The sequence below is a fragment of the Lagopus muta genome, chromosome 6 (assembly GCF_023343835.1).
Source record: "Lagopus muta isolate bLagMut1 chromosome 6, bLagMut1 primary, whole genome shotgun sequence".
Lineage (NCBI taxonomy): Eukaryota > Metazoa > Chordata > Aves > Galliformes > Phasianidae > Lagopus > Lagopus muta.
Window position 1 is genome coordinate 38179030 of NC_064438.1, and position 20422 is coordinate 38199451.

The window sequence follows — 20422 nt, forward strand, 5'->3', positions numbered from 1 at the left end:
AGTAGGCTGACTTTAGGAAGATTCCCAGAACTCTCTTTGGTTATTTGCCCTTTGCAACCTAAACAGTCCTCAAAAAGTGTCCTCTTCTTAACTCTGGAAAAGACCAGCTAAAATGAAGCCATATGTGACTCAGTAGGATGTGTATCAGTCTTAAGAGTTTTGTTACTTGAATGCCAGTGTGCCTTAATTGAGGTGTAAAGAGGCTTATTCTTTGAATTCGGTATGTTGGTCATAGTATTATGTTGCCTTTTTGGGACTTTGCAGGGGTTAGGTTGTCATAGGTAACAAATATATCTGGATAGGAGCCAGAATACACGAGGATATTCCAATAAATATTCTCAGCAGCAAAACTGACTGGTGAGTTATTTTGTTTTCACTTCACTCACTTAGCCTCCCCTGCATGGAAGGGGTCATGCTGCTTCATCTGTTCTCTACCTGGATCCCTTCCCATAACATAAAGGAATAATTTGCCAAGTGTATGAAGTAAGTATTTCCAGAGCTGCACTCAGATTTTTTTTCTTTGCTTGAAAGAGAAAAATGAGCTCAGGCTTTTATGGCAGTTGGCCATGAGTTGGGAAAAAGACCCTTCTGGGACCAGTCTCCCTTTGTGTAAATCTGTTCCAGAAACATTTCAGCTAGCCTAGCCCAAAGGCTTCATTTTCCTTCATTGTGATTCCATTAAGGGAGTGTCTTCTAGACTCTTATCACAGTGGCTTGTTTTTTAAAACAAACTAAACTCTCAGTTTCTCTGGTCCATAGCAAACATACTGTCATTTTTGTGATGTGCTGAGGGAATTTGAGTTTGTTCCTTTGTATTATATGGAATGCATGTATGTACCTAAGTTTCCTACTCCATACACTGATAAAGCTGAATACCTGTAAAACTGAATAAAGCCAGGGTGATGGGGTTCTCTCTTGGAAACTATTTTATAAGAAATTGTTACCATGAGTAAGTATAACTGGTTACAAGGAGATAAAGCTTTTACTCCTTGCTTTGTATAAGTCTTTCGACAGGTCCCGTGACTTTGTGATGTATTTTTTATTGTACATAGAGCTTCCTGTTCTTACCTACAAGGGTGGCTTCTCTGTCATACTGTGTCCCGGCTGTGAACTGACCCTCAGTAGAAGCTATCTATTCATGTAGTCAAAAGGGTTGGATACTAGCCATAAAGATTGCAACCTGAGGAGTCATTTTCTTCACCTGTGACACTTTCACTAGCAGTCGTAACATATTCTTTCCAGTGCCTTCTAAGTAAATCCCTCCTCTGTGTCTGGTTAAGTGCTTAGGAAACAGACAACAACAGCCATTTCTTATTTCTCTTGCCTATTTTGTTTTGCCATGGGGCTGTTAAACCTGCAGTTTACTCTAAGAAGTATTTCACTGGAAGATTTGGTGGTCTTCTTAATGTAATCATTCTCAGGCTTTTTGTTAGGATCTCATTACGAAAGTGTTTTGTGACTGACTGTTAGTTTTTCATTGTTGTGTTGTGAGGGGAGGTGTTTATGGTCTTATTACCCCCACCCTCTGACATAATACTTGATACAAAGAGGTTTTAGGAGGTGAAAGCTGGAAAAATGATAGGTTTGATCTTGTGGTCCTGTTACTCGTTGAGCCTCCTGGTTTTCTCACTCTTGGATTCTGTCCTTTTGTAGCCAAATCAGATTGTTCTGGAAGACAACATCCTGGTTTCTCGTTACATCAACAACCCCCTGCTCATAGATGGTGAGTATGCTTTGGAATTGCTCTTGCTTTCATGCACTCCTGTTTCTAGGAACAGAAGAGCTCTGCAACCTTTGCAGGAATTTAGTTGATTGAGTCATCTATCTTACACTAGTACCAGGAGGGGGAAAAAAAAAAAAAAGGAAAATTCCTTGAAATTGGGAAGCTTTTCAGTTAGGCTTCAAGCATCATATGTCAGCAGCAGGTAATGGTTTATTCCTCCCATTGCTCTTAGGGTCTGTTGTATTTTCTCAGCTGGTTATGATATATGAAAGGTATTTGCAGTCACTGATTTCTGGCAACTTCATTTCAGGTTTCAAATTTGATGTGCGCCTGTATGTTCTGGTTACATCCTATGATCCACTTGTCATCTATCTCTATGAGGAAGGATTGGCCAGGTAGGGGAGGTTTTTTTTTTTTTTTATTTCCTCAGTGTACATGCACTCTGTGATCAACAGACATGTTGGCTTCCTTCTGTAATTCTGAGCTAGTGGTGAATAAGAGAGGGAAGTGCTACTTCTGGCATCCTGCAAAATTTTTTTAAAGTAGACTATATTTCATTGCACTTTGTCTAGTGAGCTTTCTTTATATAGATTAGAGGGTCTTTAGTGAGGGATTTTATTACATGAGGAAGTAATAAAGTTGGTTTTCAACTTCAGATAGTGGAATGGCCACACACCATTATTGAAGTGTTGATTCTAAAGATTAGATTCTTCGTGAATCCATTTTGTGTTCTTCATGCCCTTTCTTCATTCTCTTGGTACAGGAGCATACAAGGTGAAGAGAAACCTTTTTAGTTTCTGTATAATGATAAATTAAAAAACATTTAGAGACCTGTTGATCTTTGCAGTCTTAATGCCTTCAAATTGTATTTTAAATTTTACATCAGCATTTGTATTTTCTACACTATCAAATATGTTAATTAATTTACTGTCCTTTCCCTAGTAGATGTCAACTTTCTTTTGAATTTAAGAAAGATAACTAAGATTCTGAGGGAGGCTTATCTGCCAAAAATGCCTTATTCTATTTCATCCCAAAAGGAAACTTGATGTGGGCTGCTCTGTATGTCCTGCAGGTGGCACTAGTGGTCTTCAGTTTTAATGATTTGGATTTTTCCCATCCTCTGGATTTCCAAATTCAGATTCTTGGTGGGAGGTGAGGATCTCTGTACTACTGGATTTTGGCTTCCTGTTGCCCTACCATTTAACACTGTGGTGTTAAGTGCTGGGAGAGACCCCTTTATTGCCTCATGTGGTGTAATGCTTTGGTGTAAAGCTGGGACAAAAATTCTGTGAGGTGGGGTTGGAAATGCTTTAACCTTTGGGAGAGGAACCTAGCTGCTACTTCTTACTCAGGAAAAAAACAAAAAACAAAAAACAAACAAACAAAAAAAACCAGTGCTTGAGAGAGCAATATGTAGCAGAGAACAGGGAGGTAATGGCCTGGTATAAAAGGCAGCATTAAAGGAATCTGAGGGGCAATCCACCAACAGAACAAAGCAATCTGTTTTAGGGACGTGCAATAGTGAACTATGGTCTGTGCTTTCTGAAAGCATAGGTAGTCTTTGAAGTGTAGCTGGAGTGGCATTTTCTGGGTTGCTCTTCTGAAATGCTCTTTTTTCCCCCCATTTCCTTCTTCTAGCTTGTCTGAGAGGTAATATGTTCCTCCAGTCTTAGGCTTTGTGTATTTCTAATGTGAGAGGAACCTGACTACTTCAGGAACTGAACTGACTACTGTCTCTACTAGAAAAGAAGTGCTATCAGAATCATAAGATGCATGATCTTCTTGCAAAGGGACAGATTTGATATTGTATGTTTGTTATTTGATAATAACTAGATACTTCCCTAGGCTTAGCTTCTCTTGGCATAGCTAGACTTGCCAAGTTGTGATCTAGACAGGAACGTGAAGCCTCAATGCCAAGAAGAAAGGGGTTATGGATCCAGCCTGGATGACTGTGAAAGAGTGAGGAGAAAATTTCCTTTGAAGGAGATATGAAGGCTGTATACCCGGAGATATATAGCAAAGCTTTCAAGTCTTGCTGGTTGGTTTGTACTTGAAATACTGAATAACAGCTGATTTGCTGTGGTTTAAGTTCTCTTTTTCAAGGCAATTTTTTTGGCAGATTGTTGACTTTAGAACTTCTTGTCCTTTATCTTCCAAAAGCATATTGCCAGTGCCCATGTCAGCTTCCTTTTGTAGCAACTTGCCTACTTTCTCCCCCACAGAATAAACAGTACTTACTACATAATCTTAGATAATCATCAGATATCAGACTTCTGGAGACTTAAGGAAGGTAGCATGAATGGGTTCTGTGTTTCAGATTGTCATTACAATATAACCTTTCTGGTCTTGCCATCATCTAAATTGATCATCTGTGTTTGGCAGCCTGGAGAACTCTGCATTGCATTGAAGCTATAGATTTGAGTTGACCAGCTGAAGCATGTGTTCTAGAAAGAACAATGCTGTTGATAAGCTTAGTCCAGGTTTGACCAAGCGTATAACTCAATCATCTGATCTTTTGTTAAAACCTAGCTTGTTTTGTCTGACTTCTTAAAATATGTGATAAAATATTTTTATTGCTGTACCTTTTAAATCCTAGTATGCATAGGAAGTGAAGTGTTAATAAACCAGAGTCTTCATTAGAGGCTGACCTCAGAAAATGCTTTTAAAGGTGACTCACCGTACCCAAGGAATAGTTATGTGGGCATTAGCAGGTGGAAGCCCCAAGGCTGTTCTTGTGGCAGCTGTTGAATTGGTGGATTGTGTGGTTTTTTGGAGGGGCATACTTCAAGCACAATAGGCTTGCTATTCTTTGAAGTACATGTGAAAAGGACATGGGGAGTGCTCCCTCCAACAGTATAGGCTGCTCCCTGCCCGTGTTACCAACTGGGAGTGGGATGCTTCTCGGTCTCCCATGTGATTATTTTTCCCCTCTTCCTAGGTATCTCCATATGAGATGGGAAGATGTCCTGTCTTGCTTGGTGCCTGCTGAGAGAATGGGCCTTGACACATGGTAGTAGTTCATAGGGAAGTGTCTCTGTTTTCAGGATGCTTCTCCATAGCCTCTTTCTTACCTAAGCTGCAAGATTTGGGTAGCCACAGTTCAGAGCCTAAGTGGCTTGAAGGGCATTAATCCAGTGGGAATTTGTTAGTCACATTTACACTGAAATTAAAAAATAGATTGTGAAATGAATAAAAAAAAGCAACACTGAGCTGAAAACCAAGACTTCTTGCAAAGGCCCCCAAGGAGCAGCAGCTGGGGGGGGGGAACCTTCCAGGGTGACTTGAGACAGAGTGGCATCTGGGCTTCCCAGTGCTGCTACGAGCAGCCTTCCTGCTGCCTGAGCTCCCACCAGCCCATGACAGAACCCCTCCTTCGGTAGCCTGGCTTCCTAATTAGCACTGGCTCCACTGGGATATTTACCTTTTCTGTGCTGGATTCCTGTGGTTTCCAAGGAATTCACATTACCTCACAGGCTGTGCTTAGACCAGAGTGTGCTGTAGCAGCCTGGTCCCCCCCCCCCCCCCCCCCCCCCCCCCCACTGCTCTGACAGGAGCAGTAACTCCTGTCGGCCTCTGCATCTGAAGGAATGCATTTTGTTTCTACGTGGGCACTTGGGTGTAAACTGCAACCACTTAGGTAGACATCACCTTGCATGGAAGCTGTGGAGCAGTGTTTCATTAGGCATCTCCTCTGGGCTTTGGGCCAGTGAGTAGTGCGTACAGACAGGAGGGTTTCTACTGCTTCCTTCCTTCTGTTAAGAGAAGCAAGGTTTGAATGACCAAAGGGGAGCATAGATCCATCTGCACGTGGTTAATATGATTTTCTTAATAAAAATGTACTATGTATACAGACACCCGTTAGCTCATTTTAGACTCTATTGTTTACCTTAAATTTGCTTGTGTTTCTAACACAGTGGGGGTGTGTAATAAATATATATATAGTATTACTTTAACATTATAAATGTACAAACACAATGTGTATTTTTATATACAGGTGTATCCATACGCACACTGCATATGCATGGAGCTTGCTCCAAAAGTAATGCCTTCTATTTATTCATGTGGAAACCACAGCAGGTACAAAGAGCACTACTTCATAGTATTTTGTAGCTGAGAATTTGCTCTATTTTTCAACGTGGTCACTGCCATTAGTCATGCATTTTTACCAGTGATGAAGAAGAGCCTGTGTGCTGCACTTGTAAAAATCTGCACCAGAGGAGGTGACTTGCTGTTGCCACAGCTGAAACACACCACCCACCATCTCATTATGCTCATATCCATCCACTGTTTGGTCTCCACAAATGTTCAGCAAGCATCAATGAATGTCAGTGAGTGCAATTTTTTTTCCTCATGGAGTAATTCAGTTCTGCACTTCCACGTCAGGTGCCATTTGTCAGTGTGGTCAAGATTGGAAGATTGGTTACCATCTAGTCTAAATCCCTTGTGCAAGTAGGGCCACTCAGATCTCGTGAATCTCAGAACCATTTGAGCATTAAGCATCTCCATGGGTAGAGATTCCACAACCTCTCTGGGCAACCTTATTAGTGCACGGTCACCCTTGCAATGATACCTTACATTTCTTTGGTTCAACAAACCTGCTGAGGGCAGTGCATGTATTGAAATGCACAAATTTGTTCTGAAAGTATTTTTTTAAAAACAAAAAAAAACATAAAAACCCCGAAGTCTTTTCCTTTCCCTGCTGTTTCTGGGTAGGTTGCTCCTGGATCTTGTTCTTTAACATAGAACTGCTTGCATCATTTTATCTATCTTGGCTGGGGAAGCTGCCATAGGAGAGATGTCACTGAAACTTTTTTTTTAAATATACATCTTTTGCAAGGTTTGCTGTCTGTTCCTGTTCTCTTCCGAACAGATGTATCAGGTAGATGCTGTTAAATAAATAATGTTGATGAGAGATTGTGATGTTCTCTATGGGTTTTTGTTTTTTTTCTGACCTGTGCTGTAAAGGAGCAGATTCCTGGATAGCATTCTAGAACCCAGACCTTGGTACTGTTTAAAAGGGAAGTATTTGTAGTTCTCTTCTACCAGTTCTTGTCCACTGAACAATTACCTCAGGGGTGCTTGGTTCTTTTGGCCCTGACCTCAGCAGCAGTTCATGAGAACTGCAGAGAGAATGGTGCAGCCAACCAGTGGTGCAAACAAACTTCTGTGTGGCCTTTTCCCTAGACAAAATGGCAGCCAGTATATTAACAGGGAAGCTAGAATCTATTTACTAGAGGGTGAGGGGAGAAGGGGAGGACAAATAGATTGAGAAAGTGAGTCCAAGTATAAAATGTGAGGCGCGTGCTTATAGGAACACTGTACTGGTTATTTCCAGGACATTTAGGCAGGAGTTCTGTGTGTAGTCATGGAAAAGACTGTTGTAATGTGTGCTTTTTCTGTAGTACTTGTTTGAGAGAAAAGGGATTAAGTATTCTTTCCTTTCTCCCACTCCAGGGTCTTTTCTCTTTTCCTCCTCCTTTCCCAGGCTCTGGCTAGATGTCTCAGGCATTCCAGAGCTGCCAAGTTTTATGCAAACCCGTGCAACAACTTCTGTAAATATTTAATGATCCAGTTTACGTATTTGCAAATTGACTTGCATCTGACAAACTTCACCTTGTGGTCAGTTCATTTCCCAGAGGAGTACTAAGAATAAGAGCAATGTGCACCCCCACAGATAGTTTCCTGCCTGAATGAGTGGTAGTTGAATGGTAGGCTATTTATGTTAAGGCAGTGTGAGGATGTGAGTTGGGGCAAGTAAAGCTTTGGGGTGGTGTGGTGAATTTGGGAATTTCTGGAGGTAAGCGCAGACTCTGTGATGTATTTATTAGATTGCTAGGTCAAGGGGCAGAAGTTGTGCGTGTCACTTGTGGAGTAGGTGGGCTACTGAAGGTGATCTTACAAGGGGGGAGAGAGGGCAGTAGTGGCTCGATATCTCAATATCAAAGGTGATTTTTTACAAGGGAAGTGTGTTGCATGACAGGGAGGCAAAGAGCTGGCATACCTCTGGGTAATTCAGTGTTAACCTGGTGACTACAGATTTTCCTGGATTCCTCTGAAAGTTTTAGTAAGGGTTTCTCCCTTTATGTGTTTGTTCCTGCTGGTTAGACCAGCTGCTGCCACTACTACCATCCTGCCACTGCTTGCTTTTGATTGCTCTTTCCCTTTCTGCCATCCAATGGAAAACGCAGCCAACGGGAAGGCAAATGCATTCTTGTTGAAGGTGAGCATTGTATAGTTGCAGGTAAAGGGAACTAGTTTTTGCCTTTGACTTGAGCTGGCATGTACCTTTGTGACTTGCAGCTGAGATGCAAGCAGGTGTGTTCTGTTAGAACTGTTGAACATATGAGTGCTGCTTTTCTATTCTGGATTTTAAATTCAGCATTAAAGGGCATCTACTCTGTCCTGAGGAAAGAGAAGTCGCAGTGGAAGGAGTGAAGGCTGCAAGGGCTGTTCGTAATCTGATTGCTGCTGCTTCTGCCCAGGAGGCTGGATTGCTGGCAGCAATTTGAGTGGAAACTGAAGAGCACACAGGCAACCTCAGTTTAACCTTTTTTGTTTCCAGCTGCAGTCTTGGGGAAGAAGCTCCCTCAGAATGGTTCTGTCTAGAAGCTTTTGGAATCTAATCTCTTATATATCATGCTAGGAAATGTCCTTAATTTTGTTAACTTGTCCCTTTCCTCAGTTTTTTAAAAAGCAAGATTCATCAGAAAGGGAAAGTCTGGGAGAATGGTAGCGTAACAAGGCCAGGGAAACAAGCTGTTGAAAGTGATTCTCTCACTTGTTTGGTGTGAGCAGTGAATAGAGTGACATCTGTGAGCAATAGCATGTGTGTGATGTCATATTGGGCTTATGTGGCGAGGTTTTGGTAACTGTGCTGCAGGGGTGGCCTCTGTGCACAGAATACAGCAGCTAGCTGCTCCATGTCAGATCAGAGCCAGCTCAAGAAGGGACCCCTGGGAGAGCAGATTTAAGAAAGGAAAAAGTGCTACGTCAGAGCAGCTGGGAGAAAGTGTTATGGTAGAGCTGAGCTACCTGCCAGTGTGAAAGCACCACAATACATAGCACAGAGGTGACCCAGGCTAGTGCTGTGATAGGGAACTATTCCTTCTTCCCGTCTGTTTCCATCCCCCATCAACAACCATTGTCAAATGAAAATTTGTGCTTAAGAAACTGTGTTATGGAGAAAACAAATTTGAGTTCAAACCAAAACAGAGCAGATATCCTTTTGATGGTGGATGCAGAACAGCAGAAATTCCATTTTTTACCATCTCTATAAGATTTCATATTCTTAGCAGAAAGAACTTATGTTTTACATGAGATAGAAGAAATAGCATATCTGCTTGCACTGCACTGAAGTGACAGTGTTGTCTAATTAGTAGTGGAAAATTCACCTGTTCCTGGACTTTTTTTAAGAAGTCCTACAGGAAAATCCTCTTTAAGACTTCAAAGCAGTGTGAATTTAGCAGTTGAACCACTCAGGACACACAGGTTTACCTAGCAGCAATACAGAACAGCGAGTGTGTTGGCTTTCTTTAACACACAAAGCATTTTGTGTAGTTCCTGGCTTGGATAGGATTGGTACAACAGGGTGAAAATAACAGTGAGCTGAAACAGAGCAAGAAGGGGGTGGGGGGTGGTAGTGAGCACAAGATGGCATCTTTGAAGATTTTCGTGTGATAAAATAGCCTCCTTTGGCTGAAGATGTGCCTCCCTGTGTGGATACATTGGCCTGTGATTTCAGAGCATTCTTGGATTCCTGGCTGGTTGCAGGCTCCCACATAGCAGCATCTACCAGTAATACTTTGGCTAAGAAACAGTCCTATCCTGGCGGATGATGACCTGGCTTCAGTTATTTGTGCCTTCATCACTGTTTGGCTGGATTATAGCAATATGAGATACCTGGGCATGGAGCCTTTAGTGCTTAGGAAAACAGCTTGTACAGAATGTTGCAGCATGTGCTTATGGCAAATTGTGTTGCAGGGAAAATATCAGACTTTCTGTGACACCTTCCCATATAGTTTTTAAACTGTTATAGGATCTTGGCCCTTTTAGTTGATAAATGTTCAAGGTTTGGGTCTATAAAGGGTTACTGGTGCTTTTTAATGATGTGGACAGAAGCTTGATCATCCTCTAAAAGACTGAAAGACTTAATAAAAGTTTATTCTAATCTCAGGAGGTTTTGCAAGAAGATTTTACAAACACTGAATTTTTCCTGCTTTCCAATCTTACAGGCCTGTTCCTCTGACCTTACTCTATCTAAAAATTTCTGATTTTTTGCTGAAGCAAGACATTCTGTAGCATACAAGTCTCTTTCCTGGAGAGACCAAGTGCAGCAGGTGCTTTACCTTGTTACTTTACTGTTACTTTAGCCTTGTTACTGCTTTGGAAGAAAAGTGCAATGATGTGTTGTATAAAAAGCTGTGGAATTGTAAAGTGCTGAAGGTAATTATAACTAGTGATAGTAATGCTCTGCCATTCCAAGCAAGTGCTGATTTCTTGTAAGAGGTTTGGGCTATTGCCAGTACTGTACTTACGTACAGTGCAATACAAGTACACTGGAATCTCTTCTGAATCATCAATTCCTATGGAAATGTAAATCCTATGGTAACATCTGTCTTAGGGAATGCTACTCAGACCAACTAATGAATCAGGATGGTCTCAGTAGAAGGAAGTTAATGCAAGCCTTTCAAAGTTAACAAACTGCTGTTTAGAAGTTATCTGCTAGGGGTTGATATTAGCATGTTTCTGGTTACATACATAGCTGACAGCAATGACAGCAACAGAAGTGCAGTAAAACTAATTGTGCACTGCTTGAAAGTACTGAAGGAGCCCTGACTTTTTGAAATAGCTTGTTGCCTATGCTGTCTTCTAGGACCTGGCTGAAAGTGTATTACCAACAGGTGCTTTCAGTATGCTGCTAAAAGGTGATTGTTAAGGTGGAATGATGAAGATTAAGAATCAAATACATAACAGGATTGTTAGTATTTTCAAAGCAGAAGAGCTAAATCCAGGAAACTTACAGTTAAACTGAAGAGAAATGCTAATATTTTAAGCTGTGGAAATTTGTGGAAAAGGAATCCAAGCTTCCAAGCTAGTTTCTGTTGCCAACTGCTCTAACTTCATGTACAGTTAAAGCTGAGAAAAATATGGTGAAAAATTATGCTGTTGTTTTTTTTTTTTAAGCTTGCCACTTGGTTGCCTCATGAAGGTTTTTTTTTTTTTCTGCTCCCACTTGTGTATTTAAAAATAAGTTTAATTTGGCATACAAATTATGTCAAATTTTATGACATAATTTGCTTTATGAATTTGCTTGTACTGTTCTGGAGAGATTTCTCAAAATGGCTATCAAATGAGAGCACTAGTGGCTTCAGTTTCACTGAGAAGTGAGGTTTTTGGCAGTTCTTTCTAAAGAAAAGATTATTGTGCAACTTGTTGGATATTCTTGTGTACTTCAGTTTCTTCTGAACTGTGGAGAACAAAAAGGGAAAGATAAAGAGAGATGGCATTAATAAAGTGAAGGGAGTTGCTTTTTTTTTTTTTTTTCTTTCAAGTTCATTGTGCATCCAGATTCTCCAGATTCCCTTCCCTTTCTCCCTCCTCCATTTTTTGTTCCTCTCTTGGAAATGACTTGGTCTTCTGACTTGGTGCTTTCTTTCACTCGTGCTACTCTTCTTAGGGTAGCATATGTTTTACTTCCACTTTACCTTATTTTCTTCCCCTTTATCTCTTCTGAGATACTAAATTCTTAAACTATAGCAGTATAGGAGAACAGCTGGAATGAAGAATACAGAGGTATGGGATTTTTGTTGTTATTTTGGATGGGCTTTTATTTATTTATTTATGTATGGTCAGCTGATAATTTGGGGTATGTGGGATTGTTGATTATTTTCCTTCTTTTTGATAGTTCTGCCAGTCAGATGGCCTGGATTCTGTTCTTGAGCTTTTGTTTAAAATATTTTATCAAAAATCTGAGGCTGAAAGTATATCGTGAAAAAGAAACTAATGACATAAAGGATAAGAAAATTATTTCCTTGCAGTTGATGGCAGGTCCACGTGGTTCTAGAATGTTACCAACGTGGCCACAAATGGTATTATCCTCTGCTTAATATTTGTTTTATTTCAAGTTAATCAATGGCTGTTCTTAAAGTGAAGACACCGCTCTGTGTTCTGACTGTACATCCTAACAACCTCCTTTATCATACCCAGAAGAAAGTGTGTCTGTATCTGATTGAAAGTTAATTGGTATCCTTCTATACTTGCTCAAGTGTTCTGTCAGATCTGTGAACTTATCTGACTTGCCTGTGGCTGCACAGTTTGTGAAAGGAATCAAGGAGAATGGCTGGAACATGCATGTCAGCAGGCACTGAGCTTTTAGGTGCAGTATATCCTTAGACTGACAAAGGCTGATCGTGCAACTACATGTTTAGAGTGTGACTTCTGTCCAAGATGCAATTTTAAGGGCTTTGAATTGGCATAGCCGTCAGAAGAAACAGTCCTGCGCTCTTCCTGGCTGCTGTTTGCATCTTTTCCTGATAGAGGTATGTGATCACTTCCCGTCTGGCTGCACAATATGAGCTATGATGGAGGAGTAGCCTGGACAGCTGTACTAGAGCTTGGTTGTGGGAAGCTCCCTTCCCTCCCCAAGACACATCTGTTGCTTCAGCATTCAGTCAACTTCTTCCTAAACAAGCATGCTTTGGTAAGATTGAATGCAGTTTTGTGCCTTTACTCCTGTACACATTCGGAGCAAGTGCTGTCCCTTGTGTTCTTTTACCCCAAGCCTTTCTGCATGGTGAACTGATCTGATTTGCTAACAGCTCGGCGCAAAAAAGCTGTTTTTAGGTGACATGCTGTGCAGTGACAGGCACTCTTCACTCTTTTAGCAGTGCAGATAAAGTGAAGCTGAGTAGCTGAGCAAAGAGAATATGGCTACTGAAAAAAAAATTCTTACTGACTCCATTTGTAGTTATGTGCTCTACTGCTCTCTCTGCTTCTTCACTCCCAGAACAAAAGCAAAATAAAAAATAAATAAAATCTCTTCAGCTAAAATCTGTCCTTTTCAGCTGGATCAGTTCTTTGGTTAATTTCAGTGCAAACATCTCTGATGACAAGGTATGGCTAAGAGGGCGTTAATGGATTACTTGGTTGCAGTACAGGTAATTAATGCCTTTTAGTTAGAAAGTCATCACTGATGTAGACAGAAAAACAAGCTGCTTAAACTGTGGTATTGCTGACTGTAACAGGGTTCAGACTAACGAGCTGAATGAGATAGCAGTGACTTCTGTGATTCTGTGACTTGCTGCTGATTGCAGTCCATTTGTCCTTTCCTCCTGCGCAAGTCAGATGACATCTTTGGGATATGAAAGGGTTGCATAGTCCCCGACACCCTGGAGCAGATGCTGCCTTGTTGGGCAAATTGATCTGGTCTGCAGGTTCTGTCCCTCGTTTCTTTACTTATTCTTGAGAAAGAGGATTGACAGTTGTAGAATTTACAGTCAGCAGAGATTGAAGTCTATTCCTTTTCTAAGGCTTCTGTGGAGTACAGAAGAACTCAGCTGTGTTTATAAGAGACTTCATAGAATATTAGCTGTAATATGCACATGTAGCATACCTGCTATATGTGTGTATGCATTTCCCGGGACTGGTGGATATTACATGTTCGTGGTAGCTCTGAATGTGAAATTGGAGGGGCTGTGGCAATAAAGCTAAGTGGCCTGAATTGAAGCAGCCAAGAAAAAAACGTGTCTAGCACGCATACTGTTAGGTCTGGAAAACTCCCAAGAGAAGAAATTGAGCTTCCTGCTGTAAGACACTGAAAAATAAATGAAATGTGTCTGAATGTGGCCCTAAACTGTATTTTATTTTATTTTGGTCAAGAGAGGTTGCATTTGATGAAGTCATGTTGCTTACATCCTCTCCCTAGATGTTGGAGTCAAATGGTCTGTGTAATAGATTGTATTTAGCGAGCGTATTGCTCATTCCAGAAACATTATAAATCCTTTCTCTCTTTTCAGGTTTGCAACTGTGAGGTATGACCAGGCATCGAAGAACATTAAAAACCAATTTATGCATCTGACTAACTATAGTGTCAACAAGAAGAGTGGAGATTATGTCAGGTACTTGAAAAATGGAACTTAATTTCTAGAAGCTGGGTCAGCTTACCTCAGTCTAAGTTTGGTACCAGTCCTCAGTTATGCCATTGGTGTAAACTTAACTTGTTTATTTTAGCTGTGATGATCCTGAAGTGGAAGATTATGGAAATAAGTGGAGCATGAGCGCAATGCTGAGGTACTTAAAACAAGAGGGGAGAGACACTGCAGGTCAGTAGAGATTGTATTGTTTTATTCCTTTATTAGATCTTAATCATCCCACAAGGGTGAATTGTAAGAAGTCAGGGAAGAGCCATAATGAATCCCATTTAGCATCAGAGCAGGGTGGAGGGAAGCGTCGTTCCTTACAGCTTTCTCACTAGAGTTGTGCACTTATTCTCTATCCCTAGAGATGAGTCCTGTCCCCAGAGGTAAGGCCTGTCTCCTTCCCTTTTGCAAGTAGTATTCTGAGCTTTTCACAGGGTGTGTTTCTTAATATTTTTACCTACATTTCCCGTTTCTTAAGGTCATTCCATCCCTTCTAAAAGCTTCCCTCCCTCTACTGCTCCCATGGCCTGTTCAGTCTGATGAGTGACCAACCTCTGGAGAGCTGTGCCAGTTTGAATGATCTTGGATGTGGTGTCATCTTTCCATGGCTCAGGTTTTTGCTGAGTGTTTTCATTTCAGTCTGTGTTTCATATAAAGTTGCTCCCTCTTCCCCACCTTTGCCAGGTCTGCTGGGAGTAAATGCATATGCAGAGCAGAATCAAGGTGTATTGTTTAAGTGATAAATTAGCTGTGACACTGAGCCATCAGTTACACTACTGATAGCAGCTCTGCCCATCCTGTAACTGCTGCCAGGGAACACTTAGATGGTGTAGGAAGGGGCTTGAATCTGGCTTTCAGATGGAAGTAGACTTTTTCCCCAGCATGTGTATGTCTGATGACTTATACCATACATTTTCAGTCAGCTCTGTAGGTGTAGTTATTAATATTGATAAGTCCTGTTCCACTGCCCTCTTCAAGCAAAAGACGTGCTCTTAAGTAAAATGCTGAGCAATGTGAGCGGGCTTCTCTGTAACTCTTGTTACAAAACTACTTGCACCTTTCTCTGATGTATCTGGTTCTGGTCTTAGGAAGGCAGAACTCTGGCTGGAAAGTGCTGATTCTGTCTGGGCTGGCAAGTTTTTTGTGCTATGAGATGTTTATGCGCACTTACATTCCCATGCTTTGTTGCTTCCACTTAGGCTTCCTGTGACAGAGAGGCTGACATCTGAATTTGCTTGCATACTCATTCAGGTCCCTGCATGTCATCAGCTAAACACAAAAAATAGTAATTGTATGTCTAAATCAAACTCTTTAGTCAATTGGTACTGGATGTTTTTTGGGACAGGGATTTCCAAATATTTGCGTGGGTTTGCTGGAGGTTTTGATGTGTTTGCTTGTGTTCCCTTTGAGGGGTGAGAGAGGTTATGCTATCATCCTTATAGATTGTCAGACTAGGACTCTAATGTTTGCTCCTTCCCCCCTCCTCTCACTCCTCTGTTGTTTGTCCTTGAAAACAGAAACTATGTTCTTTCTGTTGCATGATTGATCCCAAACTGAGTGTAGGATCTAGGTCTGTATCTAATGTGCATCTTTTCCTGCCTTTTGCTCCCTATTTTGACTCTGCTTCTTATTTCTGAGCTCTGTTTGTGGGCTTATACAGGAGCCAGAGAGAGCTTTGTAACTGAAGCTGCAGGTTATAGACAGGACTGGGAGCTGTCAATAGTTGTATCATTTTGAAGAAATTTGTAAGTCCTAGTCTGGGAACAGCTACTTTAGAGGAAGGTGCAATGTCATGGAACATGTATTACATGGAATTCCACAACAAAAAAATATTTTGTACTTTAGTGGCTGTGGTTTAAAGGCTTACCTTGCTAATACACTCTCGCTTAATCCTTCCTAATGCCCTGAGAGAGCAATGATCAGACTCCAGCTGACTTGTGCTGATGTGCTTGCCACATGTTTCTGCTTACTTGCATTGTACTTATACTCTTGTATCATACTCACTTGTGACCATTTTTGCAGTAGGTTATGTATGCATGTATATGTTACTGCTTGCATGGACTTCCAAAGATTGCTTTGCCATTCATATGCTCTCATGAACTTTGGTTCACAAAGGTATCTGTCTGATGTCTAAATATTCATGTTTTTCTAGATATGGTGCGTTGCTTCACAATCTACTTTTTTTTTTTCTCCCCTTCCTTCTGTTCAGCACTGATGGCCAGTGTGGAAGACCTGATTATCAAGACGGTAGTATCTGCTGAGCCGGCCATTGCTACAGCTTGTAAAACTTTTCTTTCACATCGTGGCAGCTGCTTTGGTAAGGAACTGGTGACATCTGTGTTGATTGGTTTTTGACTGTTTGAAAGTTGCATCTTTCCAGTGCTTGCATTTCCTATTGCAAGGAAGCTGATCCTGTTTTTCAGCTCACTATAGGCCTCTGGGGCCAGAGGTTGCTGAATCGCAATTGCCACTGTGCTGGTGTTATTCATAGAGTCTCATACTAAAAAAGAGGATGATGAAAAGTGATATGAAAGGCAACTGGAGAAGAGCTGGAAAGTTGAAATAACTGACCCACTAGCCCTTGCAAAGGATAGCTATAGATAATTAAATATCCCTTCAGAGTACTTAATACTTTCTGTTGGGCTAGATGGCTCGATATAGTTCTGATTTATAGTCCTACAGGGGTTTGATGGCTAAAGAAGAGATGTGTAATGCAGTTCCTGGAATGACAGTGGTGGTAATGCTTCTGGGGTTGTACTTGTGTGAGAGTTCCGCAGGGCGGCGTTGAAGCCTATTTCTGGCAGTAGCTGGATGCAGAAGTATGTGCTGGCAAAGGGCTTTGAGAACTTGCTGGCAGCAGATGCTGGGAAGAGGTCCAGAAAGCAGTGGCTGGTACCACAGTGTGCCTTCTCCTGCTTTCCAGTGGCTGCTTCCCAACCTTCCCTGAAGAGGCCTCCTCCTGCTCTTTGCTGCCCTCAGCTCACGCAGATGCACACACAAGGGAGCAGTCTTGGGGCAGGGGAGAAGACTCTAGAATGTTTCAGTTTCTGTGTTTAGCTGTTGGGCCTTATGTTTAAACTAGCTGTGACAGGTAATTCCATTTGTGTGGTCTTTGCATTGCACTTGGGTATTTACTGTTGTATAGCTTTCTACACTCTAATATAAATGTTGTCATCTTTGGATCCTTAGGGGTGGCGAAAATCCAAGGACACGTGGCTGATATGTTAGTGACCTGCTAAGTTACCTTAGCTTCCCCAAAGTAGCTCTAATGTCTTTGTTCAAAGTTGGAGAGCTTTGGCATACATGGGGACTTGAGTTAGGTGGTCTTTTTAGTGAAGTAGTAATTCTCCAGAATCTATTCCAGAAACATCAACAGCTAGATTAAAAAGCAAAACACAAACAACAAAAAGCTGTCTTAACTACCCCTTTTTTTTTTTTCCTCCTATATTCCTCTCTGTTGTGTCTCTAGACTCCAGCAAGCTGTGTATGTGGAAATTTGTGTTCCTCATGTACTTTCTGCTGGGCCTGGCTCTGAGGTTATTCCACTTCCTGCTGCCTCCCCAGGGCTGCGCTAACCACCCTCTCAAATGCTCCCCCACAAATAAACTGTTTTGTTCCATTTGTTTCAATGTAAACATAAATTTAGAGCTTCCCAGGAAAGAGAGCTTAAGTAGGAGCCATGCTGCTTCCCTAGGGAGCCTGAGGCATTTCCAGAGCTCTACACTTTCTGCCACCTTCCCTTGCAATTAAGTGGTGGTCCTTGTCCCAAGGATTTGAGCTTCCCTTGTCATGCTGTATGGCTTTTTCTTCATCCCTGTGTCACTTTGTTTGTGCCACTTTTGACTGTGTTGGAAAAAAAAACCAACACAAAAAAGGCAGTTGTTCTAGCTGGAAATGTTCAGAATGGCTGAATTAGTAGCTGTTAACATGAGGAAGAAAACTGGGAATGAAGATTTTGAGTTAGCATGCAGAGGCTCCCAGGAGCCTTTTAATTCCCTCTGGGCTGCAAACAATGAAACTGCATGTGTGTCCTGAGAGAAACTGATAATTTAAAGAATACCTCACACTTATAAAACAAGTATCTGAAGGACAGATACAGAGGTAGGCCTTATTTCAAAATATTGTCGATGAACACGAGTAACTTGATGTGTATTTTATTCCAGTACTTGTAATGCTGTTGTGGGAAATAGGACTCCAGCACAGTTACCACCTTCCTGATTAAAAATTGTGTCATAAGTACTTAATTTGCTTAGATTAGGCTTTCCTCTTTATTTCTGTAATAATTTAGATCTCGTGCTGTGAAGCACCTGCAGTAAATTTTTAATGTGATATACTTGTCTTTTAGATTAAAGGGAAGAGACTCCATTCATGGCTTCTTCATGTTCTAAAACAAGACTGGTGAGACAGTCTGTATGGTTCCAGCTACCCTTGCTTGCCTAGAAAGTGAGAGTGGTAGGTCAGAATGCTTCTCTTTCTAATGTCAAAGTGGCGTGCTGATGAATATTTGCAGAAAGATTGTAGTCAGTTCTCTTTCAGCCATGTAGTGTGAGCTGTTAACTGCACTCTACTAATAACTGGTTCTCAGAGGTCTTCAGATGCTGAGTAGTTCTGTTCCTCTGAATTGCATCATAAAGTTGTAAAGTACTACATGGCTTTCTTGCATCCATCTTCATGCATTTGCAATAACAACGTGAACTCAGCACTCTTTTTTTTTTCCTTATTTAAAATTAAGCTGCAGGTAAAAACTCTTAACCAGTTCAGTTATTGGTTACTGGTGGAGCCTTCTTCAAGTAGAAACTGGATTTTGCACTGACTTTGAAAGACATGATATATCAGTGTGAAGAGGAGGTGCAACGGGGATACATGAGCTCAAGCAGATTAAAGACTGCTTTGTTCTCTTCTGGTGTAGGCACTTCTGGGTGGACTAAAAAAGACAGTGAGAGCTGTTTTCAGGCAATTTGAAAACTCTGTGTAGGATTGTTTAGTAGTGGATGAAATGAAGGTGCCTGTGTGCAGGATTTACTCATACCAGCATCCTGTGTAGTGCCATACGAGCCTGGAGAAGCAAAACATTAAGTCCTGTTTCATTCCCAGCTCTGGTCAACTCAGCAGTGACACTGTTGAGCACTTGTGCAATCAAGAAGGCAAGGCAGGGTAGGGTAATGTACGTGTTTCTTGATCCCAGCAAGGCACTGAATGTCCTGTTTAGCCTCTACTTTGTTCTAAGGCTAAATTGATCATACTTATGCTTCTAAATCTCATTTATTATCAAGATAGGATAGAGCAGGCAAATCATTGTACTACTTGTGTGGTGAGTTAAATACTTAAAGTCTTTATTCGTTTCTTATCACCAGTCTTCAACCATCTACACTACTGTTGTTTGTGAACTCTTGGTTTTCCTAGCAGTAGCAATTGGGAGAGTGCTAACAACTTTTAGAATTGAATGGTGCTGGCCTCATCTTTGAAGAATTTTGAAGGATACGAAAATTTGAGATTATTAAGGAATTTCTGTGCACGCTTGCTTGACATTATTCTAGGAAAGTCCCTGTCTGGAAGCTTAGGCCAGCCTTACATATACCACGTGCATATGTTTTCATCTCTGAAACTGGATTAAGGTATATGACAAAGCCAGAGCAGAACAACTATTCCCCACACGTATTCTTTTTCTGTGAAGCTTAATCCATTCTACTTTTATTTCTTTGCTGCCAGTCTTTGCTGTAGAGCCAGTATGTAAAGATGCCATTTTGAATCTGAAGAAGATTGTCCTGAGCATCTTCTGCCTCCCATCAGTCTCAGGAGTATTGTACCATCCTGGATGGATCTCCTAATGATGTTTATAATGTACTAAGGTAGTTTTTGTAGTATATGTTTATCTTCAAATTTGACTGAAACTATCAGCTTGCAACTAAATGGTAAGAAGCATTTGAACAGTATGTCTTGTAGTGATAGCTCAGTAGGAGCTAGTCTGTCCCGGCACTGTTCTCCTTACTTGTCATTTTGTGGCTGTAAGAGGTCTCTAATGGATTGATGAAGTAGAATCCAGAGCTCAGCTGAAAATCATTGTGAGCGTCTTTGCAGATATGCTCGTTTAAAATGGGACAATCTGTCTTTGTTGCAAAAGCAGAACGGTTGCACTCTGCGACTCTGCAACTTTTTTCTGTGTGTGTCACTTCCTAACTTCAGGTTGCTTCCATTAAATTACAGAAAACCTCTTCTGCAATAAATCTGCTGCTCTTTCCCTAGTGAGTGAGCTGAGAACAAGGACCAGAATTACAGTGACCTTCTAGCAGTTGAGCTTATTCTATGCAAAATTATGAAAACATTGCGCTGCAAGCTATTACTTGTGACTTAGTTGCTAGACTTAACGGAGAATAGTGAATTCTTTGGTAATATTGTCTAAAAGGGAGAACCAGTGCAGTCTTTGGCAGAAATATAAGCCAAACTTTGACTATATGGTAGTTTACTAGAACCAAAAGCTTGAGAAAATGTATCAAGCCTTCCTCTTATTCTTTAATGACATTCATTAAAGACTAAAAAATAAACATTTATCTCTGACTGAACT

General features: G+C 41.1%; 1 protein-coding gene across 2 annotated transcripts in view; it reads left to right on the forward strand.

The window, feature by feature from the left end:
* TTLL5 (tubulin tyrosine ligase like 5) overlaps nucleotides 1-20422 on the forward strand; it is a 119748-nt gene that overhangs the window by 7417 nt on the left and 91909 nt on the right. For both annotated transcript variants that reach the window (XM_048950218.1, XM_048950219.1), the window contains exons 8-12: nucleotides 1654-1723; nucleotides 2034-2118; nucleotides 13738-13839; nucleotides 13952-14043; nucleotides 16070-16177. In XM_048950218.1, coding sequence (XP_048806175.1) covers nucleotides 1654-1723; nucleotides 2034-2118; nucleotides 13738-13839; nucleotides 13952-14043; nucleotides 16070-16177 — 457 coding nt within the window. The remainder of the gene's footprint in view (nucleotides 1-1653; nucleotides 1724-2033; nucleotides 2119-13737; nucleotides 13840-13951; nucleotides 14044-16069; nucleotides 16178-20422) is intronic.